At 44.8% G+C, this 25503-nt stretch overlaps 1 protein-coding gene across 3 annotated transcripts in view; it reads left to right on the plus strand.

The window, feature by feature from the left end:
- The first annotated feature begins 22673 nt into the window (after positions 1-22673).
- SUSD4 (sushi domain containing 4) overlaps positions 22674-25503 on the plus strand; it is a 74333-nt gene continuing 71503 nt past the window's right edge. The window contains exons 1-2 of one of the 3 annotated variants that reach the window (XM_056357380.1): positions 22674-22834; positions 23116-23271. In XM_056357380.1, coding sequence (XP_056213355.1) covers positions 23151-23271 — 121 coding nt within the window. In that variant the 5' untranslated portion in view covers positions 22674-22834; positions 23116-23150. Of the gene's footprint in view, positions 22835-22884; positions 22984-23062; positions 23272-25503 lie in introns of those variants that run through there. The other 2 variants (XM_056357381.1, XM_056357382.1) reach the window with 2 other exon arrangements.

Below are 25503 nucleotides of genomic sequence, written 5' to 3' on the forward strand. Positions count from 1 at the left end.
CAAGCAAGGGAGAGAGTCTCTGGCATAAAGCTGGAAAATTGATGTATGAATACAGCTTCCCCATGAGAAAGAAAAAATTACTGTTGCCCATGGCAAGTAATCAGGATGATGCATCTGGTACATTACTAGGAGATGGGTACGTGGGATAAAATAAGGCTAGATGCATGTAAGACTTTGGATAAGATGGAAAAGCCAATGATGGGTGCAGCAGTTGCAGAGGGAGATCTTCACAGCAGCATTTCCCACAATGTTACATGTGAAGACAAGGAGAAAGTGGGGGACAGGGCTGTTTTTCTGTTAGATCCAAGGCTTTTGGATTCTTTTTCGTCTTTGCATCTGGGAGCCTGCTGAAACTTCTGTGTCTGAACATGGAGAGATTTTCATTGAAATGCTGTACCTTTGAAGAAAACCCAAAGCATAGCCTTATACTTGCATTTCTGGTACAAAGCATAGAAATAACAGGCTTTGAGAATGGCTATAGTAACCACACAAGATACAAAGAGTTTCTAAATCCCAGTAGCCCAGTGGATAGTAATGCTGGAGACGGGTTCATGCTGTAATTTGTATGCAAAGCCTCAACACTACAGATAGACCATTTCTTGTACCTGGAATTCAGAACAGGCCCACTAGAAAGACATGGCTGGAAGTTAACAGGTAGATATGATCTCTTAACACCGTAATATTTAAGATTATTTAGTTCCAGGTTTAAATTTCTCCAAATAATATACAGCAATCTATGGGAGAAAGTGAAAATTGCAAAAAATAGTAAGGAAAGATTATTCACTCTTTCCTATAACACTGGAATTAGAGGGCAACACATGGACTTATTCATCACAATAAGGGAAAGGAAGAACATCTGCACACAATACATAATTAAATTGTCCACCTCCTTGCCACAGGATGTTTTGGATATCACAAGTATGAATGGGCTAAAGTAGCAATTAGACAGAATCAGGGAAGAAAGGACTCTCATGGGCCATTAAGCTCGGGAAGCAGGAACAGCCTCCAGAAATCCCTGAACTAGTGACTGTCAGTAGAGGGTACAGCAGGGAAAGAAGCCTGCTATGCTTATCCTGTGTCTTATGCTCTTTTCCTACACATCTTTCACCGTTCAGACTCAGAGATGGGATGCTGAGCTAAATGAACCTTTGGTATGACCCCGTGTGGCTATTCTCATGAATTATACAAGACACAGTTCCATACATGCTATGGATGCAATTCACATTCACGCAGAGCATCAGCTTATGGCCTTGCAAATTCTGCTGAATATTTACAGTGAGAATTTAAGCAGAACCTAAGTGGCTGAGTTCATGCATTCACATGATCCCATTTCACCCTATCTGAAATTACATACTGCCTCTTCTGTGACTGGGTTTTGGCTTGGGTGCAATTTGATATGCAATTAGTCAAACATCCTCTCCTGCGATATCTGTCCTGTTGTGAACAATTAGTGTTGCATAAAGGAATAAGTTCTGAGGCTCGAATCCTGGGGATTCCTGTCAATTTGCATTGACAGCATGCTTACAAGAAAGGAGCTGACAGGTCCAGCTGGAATTGAGTGTTAGCAGCCACAGAGGCAGCCACACACCAGCCCACAGATGGTCCACTTCTTGCTCACATTCTTAGCTTTGGCTGCCTTTAGCATCATTTTGTTTTTATATAAATGTTATGCAAGCTATTGAATGTGTTTCAATGTCCAGAAATGCACTTAATATTTTTGATATGGATTAAGGCCACAAGCAGAATTCTTAGATATTTTATTGTGCAACCCATGGGAAGGAAATCATCAGGTTCTTAGTTATATATAGAACAGTTTCTTTTTGTCAGAGAAGAGGGGACCAGCTGGTAGAAGGGTGACCTGATGCTGTTCCCAGGGTGGCCAGATTGCCTGAGAGCAAAGCCCACTTGAAGAAGGGACAACAAGATTTTTCAAGGAAGGTCAGTTTGCTCCTAACAGTGGTTGTCCAAAAAATCCTGCTTCATGGTGATGAGTTTTTCTCCACATTAAAGCCTGCTCCTGAGTAGCTGGGTATCTCACAAGCCCTTGCAGAAATTTTTTATTAAAAAAAAATAATTGCAAACCCCCTCTCAAATCTGCCCTCATCCAGAACTAAATTTTCTGGAGGAGGGCAAGGGGAGGTCATTTTTAGTGATCAGAGCTCATGCGTTGGAAAGTTATCAGATGCTGTCTTTTCTTAGCTCTGTGAAGCCATTTAGCTGTGTTCTGGAAGTAATTGGCTTTTAGTGCTCTGGCTAATCAGATACCTCCTTGGTTTACCCTGAACTAATTAACTCTTATTTCTTCAAATTATTCTCAGTGCAGCTGATCACCTAAAGACCTCTTGTCCCTATGCAGCAGTTGCTGCCCATCACTGATAAGGTGAGACATTCTCCATCTCAAGATGTCTTCCCAAACAGAACTAGACAAAAATGTTAAGCGGTGCCAGAATATCGTACCAAATAACAGCCTTTTCTATAGCTGCAATTTTTTCCTTTCTGGAGAACACTGCCTACAATCCTGGATGCTGTTTTTCTATTATACGGGCTACAACATGCAGGAAACAAGACTCCATGCACATGGGACAGGTCAGCTCAATCAAGTTTCTTTGCCCTTCAGTGGCTGACGATCTGTGCGTGGTGAAAGACTACAGCCCTACATGGGTTATAGGGTGCAGAATGCAACATTTTCCAAGCATGAGCAGTATCTCTGGGTTATACCTCATTGTGTTCCTCTGCACCTCTTAGGCAATGGCTTGGACGCAAAGAATGGTTAAATTAGCTGAGGTCATAAGAGGAAGGCAAAGCCATGCACCAATATTAAAGCACAGGTTTTGTTGGTTCTGAGACCTTTACAAATGCCAGGCACAAGCAGATACTGGTTATTTAATCCTAAAAGATATAATGAAGTGGGATGTTCTTTGGAAAACAGAGAGCTTAGACTATGGAAGGAGTTTGGGTTAAGCCTGTTTATGAACACCATCCCAGGGATTATGTACTTCCAGTGTCATAGCTGTGAATGTATCACCAGCAATTCCCCCAAAACATTCAAGAGAATCTCAGAGAAGCTACAGAAGTTCATTGTCCGGGAAGCGTTTGCTAATCTGGCTCTCTCTGATATGGAAAAAGAAGCTGTAACCTGCCTGTGTTATTACTTGTACCTCAATTCCAAGCCTGAGGCTCAACATCATGTAAGGGAAGATGACAGCAAATATTGGCTGAAGCTGTTTGCTTGTCAAAGCGGCCTCAGGTGTGTCCACCTGGGAGACTCCGTTTCTCTCTCCACCCAGATGGCCACAGAGAATGCCTTGTTACCCTTCACGTTACCCTTGGTTGTTATTTACATGCCTAACGCTGGAATCAGTCCCTGTTAAAGCCTCGACATCGAACCCCAGCTTTCAGAAGGGTCCCTTTCTCTGCAAACCATCCCAAAATGCAGATCTGAGCAGCTGCTGCAATCAGAAGTGTTTGAAATTCATCTTCGGATCTGAGTGTTGCAGCACAGCCTGCAAATCTGCCCATTATTAACCTTCCAGATGGCAAGCTGAGGAGACATCCCTCAAAAGATGGGTGTATAGAGAAATTTTAATTAATGGTCACTGACCTTTAGGAGTGAGGCATAGCAATCTATGTACTGTGATGCCAGACATTATAGATATCTTAGGAAAATGTTAGAGTGTTGGAAAATACAGTTTCCTGAGCTGGGATATTTTCCTCATTGAATTTCCATGAACTACTTCACGTTTAAAATGTTGTTTTCCTGCTTTTCTCTCAAGGATCTTAAGACCTTCTCAGACTTTCAGCAGACCATCAGGATGTTTGGATGATCCCCAAGGGTAGATTGATCAGTTTCCAAATCTGTCCTCTATCCTTATGTGTCCCAAGGTACCCATGAATCACAGAATCATAGAATCATTTAGGTCAGAAAAGACCATCAAGTCCAACCGTTAGCCCAGGACTGCCAAGACCACCACTAAACCATGTCCCTAAGTGCCACATCTACATATGTTTTAAACATCTCCAGGGATGGTGAAGCCACCACCTCCCTGGTCAGCCTGTTCCAATGCTTGACAAACCTTTCAGTGAAGAATTTTTTCCTAATATCCAATCTAAACCTGCCCTGGCACAACCTGAGGCTGGTTCCTGTTGTCCTGTTGCTTGTTATCTGGGAGAAGAGACTGACCCTGACCTGCCTACAATCTCCTTTCAGGTAGCTGTAGAGAGCAGTAAGATCCCCCCTGAGTATCCTCTTCTCCAGACTAACCAACCCCAGAGAAATTAATAAACTAATTAAGGTTAAACAGAGAGGAATCTGAGGGGACAGCTAAGTGGGAAGAATTTTTTTATCTTATGTTTCTCTTTTCCTGCTCACATCCTTCCGTTTCGTGTCATCTAAAATTTCAGTCACAAAAATCACTCTTTTGCACTGAGCTTCATGAAACCATTAGGTTTGAGTGATGATCTTGCTAATACTCTACTGTTTCCATATGCCTGTGCAGGCAAAGTTAGTAAGCAACACCTTCAGCTCCTCTCCTGAAGATGTTTATATCATTTTGTAATGACCTTTTATCATTACCTGTCCAAGTGAAGAGCCATTCTTGGCTACTTCTTGAGTCGGACTCCTAGTGAAATCCCATACACCCATGAAACTACCATTAGTTTCTGTGGTAAATAAGTGGGTTGGATAAAGGTGCCTGTTCAGAGGGAGTCAGCATTTTCCTCACATTTGATGTGGCCAGAGTGTATCTACTTGTTCTGACGTGGGTGGGGTATGAGATAACTTGTGCAGTGTTAGACCTGTCTGGAAGCCTGGGTTAATGAAATAGGCCTGTATTATTAAATTCTGCTGAGAGGTAACACCATGTCTCTGTGTGAGCTTGGAATGTGAGTAAATTGGGTTCACTCCTGTCCTTACGCAAGCCTGCAGAGATGTACTGTACAGACCTCTCCCAGTACACCAGGGCACTCTCCATAGCTGCTGGTGCCCCACTGTGCTCTTCTGTGTGACAGAGGCAGCATCCTGGATCCTGGGCTGAGGGATGTCACCTGAGACTTTGACCTTTAGAAACAAGTGTGTCTTCTTGAGCAGGCCAACATAATAAAGAGTAATTCAGAGGGTGCTTTACTCAGTATTATTCCCAGACTGTTCGAAGCTGCCTCTTACTCCACATCTTCCACACGTCAACCCCAGGGTCTGAATTTTTTCAAGGTCAGTGATTCTTTTTCTCAGGGTTTTGCTTATAGAAGTGTCCAGACTACAAGGAAGCCACTGAGAGTACATCAGTCTTGCTATAATTGTTGGGTTGCATGCCAGGTCTGGTGATCAATGTTGAAGAGAGAGGAGAGAGGATTTCCGCAAATGAGCTTGATCTCACCTGTTGAATGCCCACAAGGAGGCACAAACACTTTGAAGTGTTTGGTTTACAGTGAACTGCTCCACTGATGTAATTTGCCTTGCATGTTAGCTATGTGGTCTTTGAAGATGCAGCCAAATTAATTTGACAGTTTTAAGTGTATAATTTTTCTTGGCTGAAAATTTCTCAGATAAAGCAGGCTTAATCTGTGTGATGACATGATGTAAAAAGGATACCTGTTCAGATTACATCTAATTACTTTGAAATTGCAAGGGGCCATGCGAAAACTGGTATTTGGGACCATTACTTGTTCCCTAGAGCACCAACTAGCTAGCAGGACCTGAATGGATAAGATTTCCACCGTCATTTAGTCATATCCACCAACCTTTGCCCAGAGAGACTTCATCTATGGCAAGGGCCAGGGGATAATCAGATTTCTGCCTGCTCAGCTTTTGAATTGTTATGACTCAGCATGTCTAGTTCAGCTGAACTGAGCTATTCTGCTGTTTAGGGATTCGACTGAAGAAAATTCAAGCTCATTATATAAAGGCAAAGTAAAATACATTATCAATTGGTACACTAGGCTTTGCTGCAGTGAAAAGGAATTAATAACATACAAGCTCATCCAGTTATCTTTCTATTGAAATGGTTGTTGCAAACAACATTCCCGTTATAAAAACTAATTCATTTCACCATACCACTGTGCGATTCCCTGTTTACTCTATTTAAATATAAAAATTTGTTCTGTGACATATAATTCAGCCATACAGATTTTGAAAGGAAATAAATGGTCTGAGTACTGGGCCTACAACACAGAAAAAGATTCACGTACACAGTGAGTATCCTCACAGCAGTGGGAACAGTGATACACTCTACAAGAAGCTGGAGACTTATCTCGTAGTCAAGCAGATCTGCAGGGCATTATCTAGGAGCAGATCAAGATCTCAGCACTAGGGAGGGTGAGATCTTCATTATTTACTCTAGACAAAACATTAAAGATGAAGAGGGAAAAAGTTAAAATTTTCCAAGATGCCTAATGACCCTGCATGGACTTAAATTTTTTATATTCTGTCCAAGATACCTAGAAAATATCTTATTCTCTTCAAGCCCAACTAGATGAGATTGTTGAGATATATATGAAGTAACCTTTTTACTCTTTGTGCTGGGATCCACAGCAGAATGTGGGGCAGCGGTTTCAGAAGTTATTTGAATAAGTGTTAGTGAACTGCACATGCACAACGGCATCCTTTTGTATCTGGATCTGAGTTACAATTTCTTTTTTACGTGTTTTCTGCTTTAGGCTTTTTAGTGCTGCTGGATATGACAGCTTGTGAGGTTTTAAGCAAATCCTTATTTAAGTTAAATGTAGAACTACATCCATGTTTTGTTTTGTTTAGTTTCGGGCCTCGGATTGGTTTTTTTTTTAATATTATGTGGTTTAGACTGTGAGGAGGGAGTGAAGAATGTGAATCAGCAGCTTGCTGGCTTCTCTGTCACAGTGAATGCATGTCAGGCTGCTTCGCAGAGGATGACATACCCGCCTTGCTGCGATGGATCAGATTCTTCAGTAACTGCAGCCCAAACAAGACATAAACCCAAATGCTGCCACAAAAGAATGCCGTTCTGTAGCTTGTTGAGTTTCCAGTATCAAACTTGCCATTCCACAATTGAGTTTGTTAATTTTCCTAAGAGATTAAAGCACTTTCAGGTTTACCTCAAGACCTTTGTATTTGTAGAAGGAAATTAGTGTAGCAAGCTGATGTCAGAGCTAGTATCTTTCAAGCATGCTTCTGCGTTACTTTCATCAGAAACTGGTGGATCATTTCTATGAAAATAAGCACATAATCATTCCTCCCACAGCTTTCTTTCTCATCAGAGTCAAACTTTATAGAGAGCAAGACATTTATGCAAGACATAAGCATAATCACTATAATGTGATTTGGTTTTCTCCTGCAGTTTGAATGGGATTGCAGATTATTTCTACAAATACTGTACATTGGTCAAGGATTCCTTCTGTTATGCACAGAAACTTCTATTTTACTCATGGCTATGTGCAGCCTTTGATTTTCCAACCTGTAATTCTAGGCAACTGAGCATGGCGTGAAGCCTTGGTTTTCAGATGTGCTTGGAAATCCCCACTCATGGACTCTCTAAGCAGGTAGCAGGCTCTCAGACTTCCTTGGTGGCTGCAATGGTAATGCCCACTGTGGTTCTGCCTTTCTCTTCACAGCTGGAGTCTTACCTCAGATCCTTAAATAGGTTAATCCATCATCACAGGAAAGTAATAGGAAATTAATTATTGCAGTCTCTGATAAACAAAGCTAGCAGCAAACTTTCCAGCGGAGAGCAGGGCCACTCTAAATACCAAGAGAATTCAGCCAAAATTGTCTCAGGGCAGTTTAGATTCTCTGAGTGCAGGAACTCTTCTATTTTAGAATTATTGACAAAAATTGCACCTGAAGACCAAGAAATGAGAGCTTACAATGACCCCAGAATAATTATCTTAGGTGGATATTAATGTAACAGCCAAAGGTGATAGAGATACTACAGAGGTTGAAAAGAAAGCCACTTAGATCAGAAGACCTATGATGCTGTCTTCCAGACACATGCCTAGGACCGTGTCCCTACAAAGGCAGCTGTACCTAGTAGGGAACACTGGCATTTTTCTTTCAAGTTTCTGTGTTCAGCTTCTTGCACCATAGTTCAAACAGATCTAAACCAACTGGTGAGAGCTTAGAAGAAGGTAAAGACAATGATCAAAGATCTGAAAAAAAAAATGGCATATAAGAAAATACTGAAGGAACTGGGAATGTTGCTCTGGAGAAGACTGAAGGAAGACATCATAACAGTCTTCAGTTGCGATGCAGAGAGCAGCTGCAAAGATGGTGGGAATAATCCATTTCCCACATCCATGGTGAGTGGTATGAGCTTCTGTGGGAAATCACAGAATCACATATCAATGATCCAGAAACATCACAGAGGACCTCTTGGGGGTCTTTCCAGCCCTGTTTTCTACAATTGCTAGAAGCAACATACAGGTATGTGAGATCACCCTCTTTCCCATCAGTAGTGTGTAATTAGCTACTATTTCCCATCTTAGGAATTGGCTTAATGGTAATTTTCCATTGGAGTAACTAATCGCTTATGGGGAGGTTGCTGATTTGTTCTGCTGCTAGGAAGATCAGAAGCCAATTTGTATTTTCTTTAGCCTGGAGAAGAAAACACTGAGAGGGAACCTTATCAATGCATACAAGTGTCCTAAGGGTTGGTGTCAAGGGGATGGGACCAGGCTCTCTTCAGCAGTGCCCAGTGACAGGACAAGGGGCAACAGGCACAAACTGCAGCACAGGAGGTTCCTTCTGAATATTAGGAAGAATATATTTACCTTGAGGGTGACAAGAACACTGGAACAGGCTGTCCAAAGAGGCTGTGGGGTCTCCTTTAGAGATAATTCAAAACCCGCTTGGATGCGACTCTGTGCAACCTGCTCGAAGGGAACTTGCTTCAGCAGGGGTTGGACTAGATGGTCTTCAGAGGTCCCTTCCAACCCCAGCCATTCTGTGATTCTGTGATTTCTCCTTCTTTAAAGCCATTCAAGATGCTGCTTGATTGAAGTGAAATTAGAGCTAATGTAAGTGAGCAGCACTATGGATGACAATTAGGAAAATGCTCAGGCTATGAACACCTCTTTTCTTAAAGAACCAAAGTAGAGATCAAATTCAGCAGCAGCTAGAACCTCACTGTGGCACAGTTGAAATCATAGATCTGTGAGCAGCGTTAAATGGAGGTATCATTCCTCAACAGTTTTAAACAGTATAGCACAACCATGACAATGTGAGATAAAAAGCAGATATAAATGACAGTCTACAAACTAAATCTGCTCTAATCTGCTTGAGTGTAAATCCACTTACTTCAGCTGCATAGCTCCAGAGAGTGATTCCAGGGTGAGAAAAAAGAATTTTGCCCCACTGTACTCCCTTCTTTGTTGTCACATGTTTTTCTTTACGATTTGTCACCTTGTAGCCACAGCAGAGCACAGATAAGTTGAAACTGTAAATTGCATATTCTCAGCCAGGACTTTTCTGTTCGTAAGGCTGTTACGTGTACTTACCTGCGACCAGGCATGGGGGGTATAATCATCAACATGACCTGTACGAGTACAGACAGGAGCAAGCAGGGAGCCTAAAGATTTCAGAACCAATCCTTTAACTACTGAGGTCAAAGGCAAATCCCCATGAATTACAAAGGACCTGTGATCTTGGTTTCCAGCAGGTGCCTAAAGCTGTCATGGCAAACCTGCCTTTGCCTGGAGAGCAGTGAGAATAAACAGATTTCCGAAAGCATTGGGAAAAGAAAGCCTCTTTCCACCAGTACAACTAACCAGTTGTTTCTTCTTTTGTGCATGTTGGTTTGCCTTGTAGAATCCATTGCAGGTTTTGTGTGGCACCAGTGGCAATGGCCAGGGACTGCTGAAGGAGGAGGCAGAGAGGTGGGATGCCTGGGGTGGGAGGGGGCTTGAGGGGCACAGACACAGCATGTCCCCCTGCTCACAGAACAACTTGTCAGGTAATTATAATCATCGTTTGGGATATATTCTGACTAGCCAATAAATCCTTATGAATGAAATTGCCCTAGTCAGCACTGCAGCATGTTAGCATTAAATCACCATGGTATATAATCCAGAAAGTAAAACCTCTAAATCTTTTGAAAGGTTTGTTCTTCTGACTAGTAATTTAACAATCTTGTAAGAAGCTGAGATACAAGAGCTTTCTGGCAGAGAAATAGAGAAGAGGCAATGAAAAAAGTGTCATGTACTCTTCTGAATCAATTGCAGTGTCTGACTTACATTTCTAATGAATTATGAAAGGTGAAATTTCTCTCTTTTTCCTTCAAACTAAGCTGGGACGAAACATTGTGATTAAATCTGGACAGAGTCCCGCTCCCTTACATGTATTTTTTGTGGGATATACAGGTTTTTTGGCAGGATAAAATATGCATAAAATCAAGATTTCCATGTAAAGCATGTGCTTTGTTGCATTTGTTTTCCATCCGGTGCATGCTTATGAAGATGACTGAATGATTATCAGTATTTGACGAGCAGCTTCTTTTCAGTGCTCCCTTGCATATCTCTCAGTCTTTGCTCAGTTTCAATTTCTCACTGTTTTTGCAGATCATAACCTAAAAGCTTGAGCCAAACCCCAAAGAAGTAAATAAGCATATTTCTTTGGCCCTGAATAACTGAAGGACTAGACAACAGACTAACTCAGTACAGCTCCTGGGTCAGGCAGCTTTTAGTTTTGCTTTTCCTGTGCTGATATTTTTCCTCAGGGAATTCAGTGAATGTTGCCTAGAAACACCTGTGCCTCAGAAACATCTGAAGCACAGCAAAATAGCCATAGAATTGGGTATGTGAAAATGCCCATCTGTTCCCACCAAACTGAAATTGGGGAGACAAATCCTGTAAATATATTTGTGCTAATCAAAATGCTGTTTGACCATTTTTGTCCTCAAAGCTTTTCAACTATGGCTTGCATCGCCCACAAATTTACTAGTCAACCTTAAAAATTTAATAAGTGCAGTGCATTAGTATAATACTTTGCTCACTCCTGAATTGGTATAAGTAAAGGTTTTAATTACTAAAATTATGCAGTTATAAAAAATAATTTAATGAAATTATTCTTCCCATTTGTATTCATGGGCTGCCTGTATTCAGGCATTATGAGACATGGTAAATTGCACTGAACTGTGGTGGAATAATTCTCAGCGCTGTAACTCTGCCTGAGGACCGTGCACCTTAATGGTTTCTGTTCCCAGCAAAATCAAACTGCAGGGAAGTGTGCTCAGTGTATTTTAAGGAGGATTAAACATAATGCCTGGCTTTTGGAATCACTATCCTTTGTGCTTTGTTGAAGACCTATGACCTAGGCATAGGTAAAAGCATTTCACTGTCATAATCTAAGAGGATTGGCTTCTGCTTGCATTGAAGCCCTTTGCGTAACATCTTTTGCCATCGCTGGTGCAGAAAGTGTGCCCTGCAGATGAAGGTTTCTGGATGATGCCTTAATTAAAGTGCATCCTCTCTAATCTAAAATTATGTCTGTTTATTTCAAAACTAATTACTTCACTATGCTTTCCTCTGCTAAAAAATCTTTGGTTCCTGAATGAGACTGCAAACTCTTTGGGGCAAAGACCACATATAATGAGATAATGTTATGTTTCGTAAATAATATATTAGGAAGGAAGCTTGTGAATAAAATATAGGCTGAAGTTTTGTGATTCAATTTTGGGTATAGGTAAAATTTTACAATTTATCCCACATTTGCAGTCATAAATAATCTTTTTCCTCAGATTCATAAATAAATCATCAGCTGAAATACAACCTGCTACCCCAACAGTCTCAAACGCCAGGAAAATAATTTCTGACTTGACTGTGATGGACTGAACAGGAACTCCTGGATTCAAATCAGTTGCAACAAAATTTCACATATACAATTCCTCTTTTCTTCACAAGCTTTGTGTATGGAAAGAACTGCAATATCCTCAGACACTATTTTGAAGGCATTTTTTTCTAAAAGTTACAAGGGTAGCTTCCTAACCTAGAACACCCAAGCTACACCAAATCTACCCTGGACTCTGTGATGGGGAAGGCTAGGTGGTCAACCAGGGAACAGTATTCACTGCTTGTTAATATACAGAATGGGCAAAAAGAGAACAGATTTTTACACATTTTTAGTGTTTCAGAAGGACTAGTTTCCCAAAGATGAAGAAAAAATGGTGAGACTGGTAGTGAGAAAAAAAATCAGAAGGAGCAAATGTGATGGAGAACTGTGAGCTCTTAAGAAAAGCTCGTTAAACAGCCAAAAAGCTGTGATTCCAGTGCCAACACAGATGACAGCGTTGCCTGAAAGGCCACCCAGACTCTGTGAAAAAATGAAAGCAACAATTAGGAATAAGCAGTGATGTACAATCAATAAAGAAGGGCAACATATAACAATCAGTTATAGATGAGAATTTGTGAAGTGTGGGGAATGGAGCTGGGACAAAAAGACATGACAGTGAATTCTTTCAGTTCCTTTCTGGCTGGGCACAAGGCAGTCTGGGCTTTTCATTAGGAGCTTTGTAGGGAGTTACCACAGTGCAGGTCAGTGCTAGCTCCCTACAAAGCCAGCACTGGGGATGGTGGCTGTCATCACCCAGTGTGGAGCAGTCCTTCTGAAAAGGTCATGGGCTACTACGACCTTCTCGACAGTGAAAGCAAGGCTAAAGTTTTTTGCTCCAAAGAGGAGAAGGAACAACATTCCAAGAGAGGACTGCCCATTTCTCCCTGCCCTTTCTCCCAGGACTGAGAAAAGCCTTTTCCACCCCAGCACAAACCTCTCCACCCCAGCACAGTAGTGGCTTGAGCAGGTCCAGGCCACATGGACCACTGGCTCAGGCAGCTAGGACCAGGCAACCTGGCACGTCCCTGTCATCTGGGGGTTCTGCCCCTGCTCAGTCTCCCCATGCACCAGGTAGCCCTATTTAATTGGAGTCAGAAATGTAAAGAGCTCAGTCTGCTGAGCTTGCCTTGAAGAATCTTGTGAAGTGGTTCACACGTGCTATTTAAGCATTTTCACAGGGAAAAGCACAATTATGAAAGGATGCTTAAGTCCAGATGGAAAAGGCTCTAAGAAATCATTGTTTGGGATCTGAAGATGACACATTGAAGTTGGATAGTTGGGAGTCTTATTTTCACATGGAAATTAGCTAACTATTTGAACAAACTGCCACAAGAAAACTTGATGCCTTTCCAGAAGCTTAGGTTTAACTGAATACTAATACTCTTCAGCACACAAAATGTACTGGGGCAACTGAGAGAAAAGTAATGGTCAGAGAGACACAAAAGGTGTGATCAGATGGAAGATCTAATTAGCATTAGATTTTGAAAGCCTGTCATCTGAAGCTCTTGCCATCATCACCTCCATACACAGTTCCATCCATGTATGTAATACCTCATGCTTTATGCACCAAAAATGTGTTGACATTGCTATACTAAAGAAATCAGTTTATGTTTCAGTTTGTGTCCTACACTTTAAAGAAAACAATCTCCTCATGTAAATACTATACCTTCATCACCTAATTACAAAGAAGGGCTAAGCTTTTAAATTGCACTAAACTGAAGAAAAAGGAATCATTAATATTATGACAGTTAACCTGTTGAGACAGTTAACCTGTTGATGAAGAGTAGACCTGGATGGATTTGCTTTTGATCAACAAGCATGAAGAATAAGATGACTCCCATGGAGGTCCATATACCTGAAAGTTGTCTTACCCAGAAGAAAGACAGAACTCGTTCTCCTGCATAGCTAAGTAGGGTTTCAGCCCTCGCTCTGGGGAGCTGTTGCCCCTGGAGGGTGCAGGAGACCTTGTGCAGAGAAGGCAGGGACACAGAGAAAAGAGGAAGGCAGCACTGCTTCAGAGGCTTTTCCAACCCACACTGTTGCCACATGCAAAGTCTCCTTGGCAGGCTGCTGCTCTCTCCTTCTCCAAGCTAGACAGGAGATGTTCAACAGATGTTCAACTACAAAATCTATGCTGTCTCTCTCTCATGTCTTCTGTTCCCAAACAGGGAACAGGGTAACTCACCCCAATTCTAACCATGCCCTTTTTTCTCACCCCCTCCCTGTGCCTTCAGTTGCCCAGCGGCTCTCAACCCACAGCTTTCCCCCCACGGACTACAGAGGGAAGGGACCACCCAAGTCACACACCTTGACATGTCCCAGCAGGGCTGGTGTGGACCTACCCTGACCGTCTTGCTCCTCTCCTTTTAAGAACTGCTGATGTTCTTTTTGTTTGGGTTTTGTGTTTTGTTTAGGGTTGGGTTGTGGGTTTTTTTGCTAAAGGAGGAATAGCTAATCCAACCTAATCTAGTTTAGTCTTCTCTTCAATTCAAACTAATCCTGTTGTTGCTATGAATTTCAGGGTGGCAACAGTATGCAGTAATGGTGATCATGTTTTTTCAAGACAGCTTTAGATTTGTTATCATCTCACCTGATAAGTGCTGACAGATGTTCAACTACAAAAATGCAGCACCAAAAAGGAAAAAAGGATCACATGCAGGGAGAAACCTGAACGAACCTGAGCTGTTTGTTGCCTGTACCGAGAGCCAAATGAACAGCTGATACAATTGGCACAACTCAGTGGTAATGTGGCTGTAGCCAAATCAAGTTATTTTTGTGGCTACACGAAAAAAGTAGAAAATAAACATGGAAATTACAAATCAGAACAGCTCAGATCCAAATCTATGCTTCTTCAAGCTGCTAATGCTAAGCACTGCCTAGCAGATTTTTCTTTCTGGTCCCTTTCTTCTGGCTGCACTAATTCCCACTGTATGGCTGTTGCTTTACATTGTGGATTTTTCTAGAAGTCTTGCATTTAATATGTGCATCAAAACATATGCCAAATAAAGTTATAAAAATTCTAGTGTAACAATGATGCAACTATTCTTTTGTAGCTTTTGCATGGCTTTGCTACAAAACGAACTGATTGTTGTATCCCTATCAAGAAACATGAAAACATATATATATGGAAATGTGTATATATATGGAATATATAAGATTCATGTAAACCATTCTTTCCAAATTCATATTTGACCATGTGTTATGAAGTTAAGGTTTTGCCTGGCGTTTGGTTAAGACCTGGTATAAAATCCCTCATAACTTAGAAAGCCATTATGCAGTGCTATAAAATTGTGACATTTTACTTCTTTCTGTTATTCTGCTTTCATGACTGCAAAGGTATGGGTATTTGCACTGGAAGGGCTCTCAAACAGCAGCTCTGCTCATGCCATAGCCTTTCAAAGAATATGTGTGAACATATCTGCTTCAGCTCTTTCATTCTGCTCTCTCAAGGGGACTCCACTCCAATTCCTCCTACTTCTTTCCTTGTGTCCTGAAGGGATATATAAACCTGCTCTTTATGCGAGGAAAAAGGTAGAGCGCATTTTTTAACTTTTCTACATGGTTAATTAAATAATTCTAAGCAAACACGCCGTGTCTAGACAGACCCTGCGGAGACATGAGATGCAAGGGCCTGATCCAAGGGCCACGGAAGCAGATTTCTTCTGCACCTGGGCAGAAAGCTCAGCTGCTTGGTTTGGACAAGGGAAGGCACATCCCTTCAGGTTTGAAAGAGGCTCTTCTTATCGGAAGTGTCGTGCTAGCACAGACCCAGCACACAGAGATACACCACTTCCTAGGCAAGTGCAAGATCCCTGTTGTCGGGGCAGAGCCCACTCCCTGAAACATACCCTCAGACCCCTGGGAATTGTTCCTGAGAAACAGTGAAGTGCCTTTGAGTGAAATTGCAGCGGAGCAGGGGTCTGGAGATCGCAGTTTTGAATGTAAGTATCCTTTGGGGGAGCTGAGTCCAAGGGACTTGCTGGCAGCTGTAAGTTCAAGCATTGGTAGGAAGGAATGTGTGTCTTGCTGTTTCCCTGTGCAGTTCCCTACATAACGGGCTGCGCTGCCCACCCAAAGGTGTGGTGGCAGTGGGATGCATGCCTCCTCATTCTGTTCTGGGCTGCCTCTGCTGGTCTGGTGAAAAAGACTGGAAGGTGTGGTAGGAGAACTTTTCCAGTGGGAAAATGGATGGGGCTGAGCATCTTAACTGACACAGACAAACCTTCAGTGAGTAATTCATCTGTGAGCTGGAGGTGAAAGACACCGGGTCCTCTTATGCAGAACTTCAGGTGTCATAATACAAAGAAAATTAACTGTGTCAAGTGTGCTGTGGGCACAGAAAAGTTTATGGAGTTTATGCTTAAGGGTGACAAATACCATTCATGCTTAGAAGGGTGTTACAGATCAAACACTACATATTGCAATTCATATTTGCTACCCTTTCCTTGTCCATGGGGATATAAAGAAAAGCATTCACAACCGATTTAAATTGTTTCAGGTCCTGGAATTGTTTCACTTGACATTCTTCTGCTGGGAATCACTCTAACAGAAAGCAAGGGCCAAATGTCGTCACAGGGCTAGTGGCAAGTACAATTTGGCTATAATCAGAAAAGTACAAAAAAACTCCATGGGTTCAGCTGAAGAACAGACCTCCCAGTAAGTGCAATGTGGTTCAGTTCTCCAGTTAGCCAGGTATCATTTTTTCATGTAATTTCCTCTGAACTATGTTGATGGAAATAAAAATACAGTTTTCTGTTAATTAAAACTTTTCAGTAGTTAAGTAGGTCAGTAGGAAACAAAAAAGTAGTTCAGACTCCACCCTCCCTATGCTGCCAGTTTTTCTAATGAAATGTAATTAGCACTAATTGGTAAAACTACACTGATGGCTGGTTATTAATGTTTGTGTATTGGTCCCAGATGTGGTTTTACAGCTGTCAATGCTAATGGCTCAGTGAAGGAAAAAGAATTCTCCTTTTCATATTCCTGTCATTTTCTTCAGGGTGCCCCCCGCTCCCTTCAAACAAGAGTGATTATGTTAAGGGAAGGGAAAGTCTCTTCTTAAATCCTGACTTTGTAAGAAACTGAATGCCTTCAATTCTCATTTGAATCTGGTAGGAGTTGAAAGCAGCCAGCACTTAGCATCTACAGAATCAGGATTCAACAATTTTAGGGCTGCTTTTCTTGCGTCATCATAATTGTTAGTGGTTCAGAATTTATCAAAATAATTATCCTCCTAATTGCATACATGTTCTTGAAAGCACACTTAGAAGGCAAGCCTCTCTTCTAAGCAATCACCTTAAAGTATTCTGTTTAGAATAATTGCTTTCTTGCAGTCCCTGCTATTACCGACCAAGTGGACAGCATCACCTTCTTCAGGCAGATGTAGGTGAGAAGGCTGGCCTTTTTAGAGAGGGGTGAAATGAAGTGATGAAATCAAGATTTCCAATACAAATCTACTCAGAGAGGTGTGAGGGGGTAGCCTCTTGTGGAGTCAAGCAAAGGCAATGGCACAGTGAAGAGGAGGGTCTCCAGGAATGCTCTGAAAGGGACCAGAGCACACTTGGAAATAGATTGGAAAATACTCAGGAACTCATTCACTTCTGAATATTAACAGTCAGGCATCAACGCTAACAACTAAGAAGATAAAACCTTTCTTTGAAAAGCATCTGCATATTCTTACATGGCTTAATAATGTATGCCTCCCCAGGTCACCCATGGACAGCTTATGTTTGTGAAATCTTGGCTTATTAAGATTTCCAAGTTAAAACAGAAATATGGTTCCAAGTTAAAACAGAAAAAGACTCCAGGTATGAAGAAATTGCCTGAATGTCTTATCTGATTCATAAGGGGATTTAACAAACTAGTAAAGTCAGCAGTCATGTGATTATTTGAAAATGCTTGAAAACTTGAGCCCGTTCAGATACAAGAAATGCCACATATCTTAGGCTATTATCTGCCATACGGACATGACAAGGCCATTATGAGAACTTACCAAACTTATCTCTTAATAGTTTTGTGCCTTACAAGGTACTCAGAACTCCCTTTTAGCATCCCCCTGCATTTTGCTGGATGATGCTTGGTTCTTTTTTTCATTTCACAAGCAGAATTGTGTTTATCAACATGATACCTGTGGGCTGGGAAACAATAGTTCTTCCTGTGGCCGATGAAAAAGGAAGCTGGTCTGTGCCCAGGAGATCTGGAGGATGCATCGCAACAATATGTACTTACAGCGTGGAACGTTGTTCTGCCAGCCAAATATCAATGCTAGTCATTACCATTTTATATTTAAAAATAATTAATTGCAGACTTCTGTGTTAAGCTGTTCTTTTCCCCATGGACTGACCACCCCTATACTCATTCAACTGTCACTAACCTGCCCTAGTGTCCTTTTTACAGTCTCACACCACCACAAATAAGTTTTCTCAATACCCTCAGCTACAATCACAGCTACATCCTTTTCACCCTTGCTGGAATCTAACTAAAGGATGAAGCAGCCACATCACTGGGACAATTCCTTCTGACCTTGCTTGTGAGCAGAAGAAGGAATATTTTAATGGGATAAATAAAAAAACCCAAACACTTAATCACATAAAGACACAGTAGCCAACCTGTTGCATTACATTTTTGATAGCAAATTAAAGGTGCCCACAACCTCTCTCATGCACTGAGGCCAACCAGAATGTTAGGCAGTGCAGACTAATGCTGTGGTAACAATTTAACAATACAGAGAAATTAGGTCTGGTGTACTAGAACTGTTAAATGTACTTACATAGATGTAGCTTCAGTGTCTGTAGTGTCTGTTCACTGACGAAAGCAACATTTTAGTTCCTTCAGACCAAGGAATTTGGTTTCCCAGCTCCTGGGTGGCAGGTCCAACTGCTCTGTTGTCCAGCAGACGTGGGCAGAACCACATTACTCTGACCCAGCTTGCACAGTTTGCTCCGTGGAAAGCCCAAGCTGGTTGGCATTGAGTGCCCTGACTGTGTAGGTCACACACAGCCCCATGTGTGTCTCCTGGTCCAGGGCAAGCTCAGGGTCTTGAACTGCTGACCATGGGACACGGCTGGGATATCTGCAATAGTGGGTGTCCAAACACTTCTGGTAAAAAGGGAAGAACCAAATGAATCTGGGTGTATTCCAGGCTAGGAAACAGCTGTTCCAGTTATGGGAGAAATTGCAAATTTGGACTAAAAAGATTCCTGTCCATCTGACGCCTACCTTAGATACTGAGCAGCTCTTTGGGTGCGTCTGCCCTGTTTTCACTCACAGGTCTTGGTTCAACATTGTCCACTCTCCACTCACGTTAATTCATTCCCTATCTCCTTTTTTGGAGTGAACAAATTTATCCCCTTTCACAAAATAATTGTTTGCGGTTCCCGAAATAATTTAGTCCAGGCACCTTCCCAATAAGCAGTGTGAACAAGACTACACCACATTTGGCTCCTCCTGTCCCCCTTTTGTCCTGGCTTTGCATCCTTGAGCATCCTTAAGTACTTTCCCATGCCACGGGCACGAGCACTGACCATCAGGTTCACACTGCAAGAGCACCACTCAGGCTGGCGATGTCACAGGATCCCGCTTTGCCTTGGATGCTTTGAACGGCACTTCATACACCTTCATGCGCAGAGGAAACTATTGTATTGTATTAAGGACTCAGGGCCAAATGCTGCATAGGGTGGGCATGGTCGTCATGTTCTCTAGTTCTGAGCAGAGTCAATGTTACTGCTCTTGTCACCTGGTTTGGAGCGAGGGACCACTTTTTGGGTTGGACGCACATAGCTGCATTTTTCAATCTAGCCTTTTATCCGGTATGGATCTCAGAATAAGTTAATCAAATAAATAAGTATGTATGGGAAGATAAAAATAAGAGAATGAAATAGATGAGTGTGTACGGCAAGACGAAAATACAATCCTGTAACTTCAAATATAAGCACAGTGTTTTACTCATGAAGAAGATTATGAAGCTCCAGGAGAAGGTAAGCTGTAAACCCACAAACAGCCAGAAACTAGCTGGGATGCCCACCCTACGCCTGCTAGAGGCAGCCAGGAGCCTGCTGTGCACACCAGCTGGAGGGGAGCTGAAGCCCTCTCCCTCCGACGAGGGTGAAGCCAGCCAGAAATGCCTCTCACCACATGGCAGCACCCACAACCCACTGCAAGGAAGCAGAGATCTCCCCCCACTACCAGCACTGCCTCAATATTTATGTGCCCAAACAATGGGAACCTGCTTCTGGTGGGCACAGATGAGCGGCTGGAGCTTTTCGTCTCCGTTCTGGGGTTGGCTGCTAATAAGAGGCATTTTTAGCTGCAGCAGCAGTGCAGGGACATGGAGGCAGCTCTGTGAGGACATATGGAGAAAAAAAAATGTCATGTCATCTGTCTGACTTGTTTCCAGCCCATCTGTGCCAGTGCTGGTGAGGTGTTATCCCCATCAGAGGCAATTCAGGGTTAGGCCCTACAAGTTTGAGGCACGGCTATAAACTTGCTTAAGTAAGTAGTGGAGGGGTGAATGAATGTGTGAAGGCACAAAAATCACAGAATCTGTGACTGTGAGACACTGGGCGGGGGGGGGCGGGGGGGGGATTGTCAGGGGACAAATCCTCCTGTATTGCAGTTTGTGCTGTGCAACAGCAGCTCAGACCTTCAGGTCCAGCCCGTTGATCACTGCTCTGGGCCCACCAGCTCAGAAGGATGCACTAAAATTGATTACAGATGTCAGTTTTGGTCACTGAGCTGTTGTAGCCCTTCAGGCAATCTACCCCTTCCAGAAACAAAGTCCAAGCCAAAGCAGAGCAGCTCCTTCCCCTCTGCCTGTCTGCAGTCGGGCTTGCCTCAGGCACCATCCTCCTCCAGCTCTTGCTGCTCCTCACTCAGTTTGGGCTTTCCTGGGCTGCAGGAGCCCTTTCCTGCTCTTGGCTGGCGGGGATGCCTGCCAAACTCCTTCACCCACTGGGGGTCAGTCGCCCCAGGCCTCTGGCTGCTGCCACCATCTTGCATTCTACATCCATGCACTGCTCGGCAAGAGGTAAATTTTCACAATTCAGTAAGATTTTAAAGAAGAGCTGCTGCACAAGTGAACGTTAATTTCCTAGTGCTGCTGGGAGCGGTTATACCCCCACTCGCCTGGGTGGCTGATGGAGCACTTGGTTGTCCCTCCTCAGGCCGAACGGTGTCAGAAGCACAGCTGCACACATATGGGGACAGGAGTAAATGGCAGAAGAGGTTAAGTAGGACCTATCCACACCAACAGACACTATTTAATTCGTCTCTTCCTCCTCAGTCAGGGCAGTATGTATCGAGGTGCAATGCCCCCATCCATGCCGAAGGCAGGCTTTGCGTCCAGCACTTTGCATTTTAATGGGTGCAGAACAGGAACAGAGCTAGCTCAGCTGGGGGCATTATCTTCTGCCGTTTTGTTTTCAGAAGCTAAAGCTATCAAACCAGTGACATAAAAATAAAGATCTTTCTATTACAGATAACAGGAATTGCTGCATTATTGCACTGTCCTACTACTTGTAGTAGCCAACAGCTTATTGCCTTAGAAGAACCATCTCTGTCACATAATTGTGCCTGTGTTGTATTTGCCTGGCTTGAGAGAGCTATTACTAACCTGAACTCCCTCGTCGGGCTGACTGGGGAGGTGAAAGGATGCTTGGGTGAAAAGGCTCTATAGTTTCCAGATTTTCATTTTTTAAAAGGAGCATCAAAGGTATCTCAGAGGTAAACATTCTCTTAGCTGAAAATTGGCCACATGCTTTTCCCATCTTAATGGAGGACCTGTACTTCACTATAAGATGCCCATTTTCCCCAGGTGAGAGTATAGACGTAGAGATTTACGCTTCCTGGACTGCTCTGTGAACTGCTACCTGATGCACCGATTTGAGCTAAAGCCCCTTTTGAACAGCCTTAAGTTTTAACTTGGAGGAGACAGCATCAGGTAGCTGAGATGCCTGAAAGCAGCTCCAGCTGTCCGTGTACCTTCACCAGTATCGACTATTAACTTTGCAGCTTCAGAGTGTGCTATGGCCACATGCTGTGAGTAGGAGCCTGCACACCTTTGGGCCCGGGCTGCCACCGGGCCCCAGCTTTTTTTTTTTTCTGTCACAAATGTGTCTTTTCTTGTCCCAGGTTCTCTGCCCCTCACTGCGTCCCAGGAGCATGCTGTGCGCCTTCGCCTGCTTCACAAACACCGGCTCTGCGGCCTCCTCAGCCAGAGGACACCGTCCGCCATTTTGGAGCAAGGGGACAGCGCCCGGCACCTCAGAGCAAGGGAAGGCCTGCACCCCGCGGAGCGTGGGGGGACAGTACCCGTAACGTCGTGCGCTGGGAGGGCACCGGGAAACACGGAGCCGGGTAAGCCACGAGGCAGTGTCTCCGATTCGGTGATCCATGGCACTGAATGTCACAGACTGACTGAATCCAGCTGGGAGCTCTTCCCAAGGCACATGGCTTCAGCGGCAGGCCCGGGCGTGCCAGTGCCCCCACGGGTGGGCGGGAGCGCTCCGTGATGCACCTTCGCACCCCCTCGGCTGGGAATGATGCGGCACTGCCGTCGGCCTGGCTGAGCTGAGTCTCGCTGCCGTCGGCCTGGCTGAGCAGTGTCTCGCCTCTGCCTCTAACGGTATCGCTGCCTGAGGAAGCACCGGGGCACCATCAAGTTGGTCCCTCAGCGCTGCCCGCCGGGACCCCCCTTTGAAGTGAAACCAAGCGGGGCCAGCCCGGCGCGCCCGCCTTAACTTCGCCTTCCTCTGCCCTTGCAAGTGTTCGGGACCCCCCGGAGCGGAGCACTGAGAGGCCCCCCCGCCCGGGCTGCCGCCCGCCGGGGCCCCGCTCCCTGTCGTCCCGTCCCGAGCCGCGCCGAGCGCGGCGGGGCGCCGCAGCCCTGCCCGCGGCTGCCATGCGTGTGCGCCGCGGCGGGGCTGCCCGCGCTGCCGCTGGGCGCCGGCGGTCCCGCAGCGCAGGGCTCCCCGCGGCGGCGCTGGGCTCCGCGGCCGGGCGGGCCGGGCAGGTGCGCGCTGCGGCTCCCCGCTGCCCCCCTCGCAGGTAGGGCCGGCCGTGCCCGCGTGTGCGCGCCTGTGTGCCCGCGTGTGCGCGCCCGCCCGGCCCCGGCAGGCTGCCGAGCCGCAGCGGCGGAGGCGGCGGCTGCAGCCGCGGAGGTGCCCGCCGGCGCTGGCGGGGGGGGGCCCCCGCAGGTAGCAGCGGCGGCGGGCGGGGGGCGGGCGGGGGCGGTGCGGGGGCAGCCGCGCGGCGGGCGGCGGGGGCGACCCGCGGAGCCGGCGCTGCGCCCCGGGCAGCGGCGAGGCGGAGCGGCTCTCTCGTTGCAGGCGGCGGCGAACCGGATGCCTTTGGCGGGCAGAAGATGTGTCATGGGAAGCAGGCGAGCGGCGGCGGTGCCCTCCCGGCGGCGCGGCGGCGGGCGCTGGCCGCAGCGCTCTGGCTGCAGCTGGCGCTGAGCCTCGGCCCGGGGCCGGCGGCGGGCGGTGAGTGAGGGGCCCCGGCCCCGGCCCCCTCCTCCGCCCGGCCCCCGGGGCCGAGCCACCCCCCCCTGCCGCCCCCGCAGCCCCGGCCCCGGGGAGGGGGGAGCGGGGAAACTTCCTCCTGCGAGGGGCGCGAACCGCCGCTCCCTCCTGCCCCCCCGCCCCCCGCCGCTCCGGCCCCCCGCGGGGGGACCCCCGGGAGGAGCGAGCCCCATCCCGGCCCCTGCTAGGCAGCAGTACCTTTATGTAAGTACGGCATGATTTTGAAAAGGCGTCAATTTTTTAATTACAGAAAAAAAAGCGCCTCTCTTCCCCCCACCCCCCCGGGGGCCGCTCGGCCACCTCTCGGGTCCCTCTTGGTGCCACATCCCCCTCAGCCAGGGGAGGCAGAAATGCGGGGAGGGGGCAGGAGGTTTGGGTCCGCAAATGCAACGTCCTTCAGCACTCTCCTCATGCGACACAGCCTTATTTGGCCTTTTTCATTTTAATTACATTTTTATACTATCGTCTGAAATTATTAAGCCTGTGAGATATTTTCAGCAGGTACATTTAATTACAAAATTGCTTTAAATGGATTCTGTAATTAGACTTGAATTGCTGGAAAAAGTCTTAAAGTAAACTGCTTTGCTGTAAAATGAACTTAGCTGTGATAATGAGAGCAGCTTCACATTTCTGCTCTGGCACGGTATTATCTATTTGTGTTGGGGGAATAAGCCATTTTATGATTGAATTGCATCACTGATGGTAGACGGAGTCCAATATAAAAATTGCCTGGGCTTTATCTCGTGCCAAAGACGCCAAAATTTTCTAACTTGAATGCCTAAGCCCAAGCAGCTCCGATCCAGATGTGTTTTCTGTTGCTGAACGCAGACTTACAGAAATACGGCTGGAGAGGACCTCGAAAGGTCGTCTTGTCCATCCTCCTCCCGATGTGATTCAGTCCCAGTTTTCTGTCCGGAGACAGATAATGCCGTTTTCCAATAGAAGTCCCCTGACTGCAAATGTGATTCCAGCTAAACAAGCTTTTAAACTGTTGCAGTCTCTTACGAATCCTTCTTTAGAAATCAATGGCTTTTTTTCCTGCAACTGCGTTACCCTTGGTTTCCCGGCCAGCTCGCGTTTCAGTGTGGTGATGCCATTCCCCCTGTCCTGTGCCTTCCCCGCAATCGGAGTTGTGTGAGCTCCTGTCCTCTAACCTCCTTCTTCTGGCTCCATTCATAAAAATGAGGCTGTTCCAAGGCCCCCTCCTCCCTGAGGCTGCGGATATCCCACAGTTTGATTGTCGGCATTTATTTAGCTGATTAGTGCAAGGGGTTTTTCAAAATATGGTTTATGTCTCCCTTGAATGTAGTAGTTTTCATCTCAGCCGGCAATATATTCTTGTGTGATGTTGATCGTTATTAGCACTGTTGCCTTTCACCTTGGTAGTATAACTAATTCTGTATCAAATTCCATTTGTAAGGCATTTTAGGATCTTTCAAGTTGGGTTTTTTTTGGTCCAGAGTCTAGGAAAAGGCAAGACACTGAACGGTTGTGCATAGGTAAAATAACCAGTGAAAAATGTTCATTGCTGGTCTTAATTTATTATTGCTATTATTTTCCAGTGTGGTTATGTTCGAAAGTCAGGCACTATGTAAATACCGGTAAATGTACAGATCTTTCGTGTGGTGTGAATGTAGGGTTGCTGGGGTTTTTTTTTTGCCCTGAGTCATGCGAGTGGTAAAAATAATGAGCTTTGTAATTAGAACAGAGGACTGTAAATTGGGATCTCCCCTGTTTTAGGCTGTGTTGTATCTGTGAGCGAGCTCACTGTGCTTACGCAGCTTGCTGGGAAGGCTCAGCTTTTGACTCCCCACTCTCTGACCCAGAGTTTGAGAAGTCATAAGCAGCTGTTGACATCAGCCAAAGTTGTGGTTTCCTGGGTCCTTTGAAAATTCTGTTTCTGTAGGACTCTGGTTTTGTGGGTTTGTGTATCCAGACAGAAGGCACCCGGCATTACTGACTGCTTTGCAAAATGTAGTCCCAATCTCTTTCTATCTTCTCATTATCTGTTAAATAAGGATAATCACACTTCTCTCAGAGATTTGAAAAGAGCTTTGATGACATTTAATGAAAATACTATGGAGGTGGAAAGAATTTGTTACAAAAGCTTTAGAAAAACAGCAGTGACAATATACTGAAATAAAAACTATCTTACATATTAAAAAAATGAAAATGAATAGTTTAGGGTTATTT

Source organism: Falco biarmicus, chromosome 12, assembly GCF_023638135.1.
Source record: "Falco biarmicus isolate bFalBia1 chromosome 12, bFalBia1.pri, whole genome shotgun sequence".
Classification (NCBI taxonomy): Eukaryota; Metazoa; Chordata; class Aves; order Falconiformes; family Falconidae; genus Falco; species Falco biarmicus.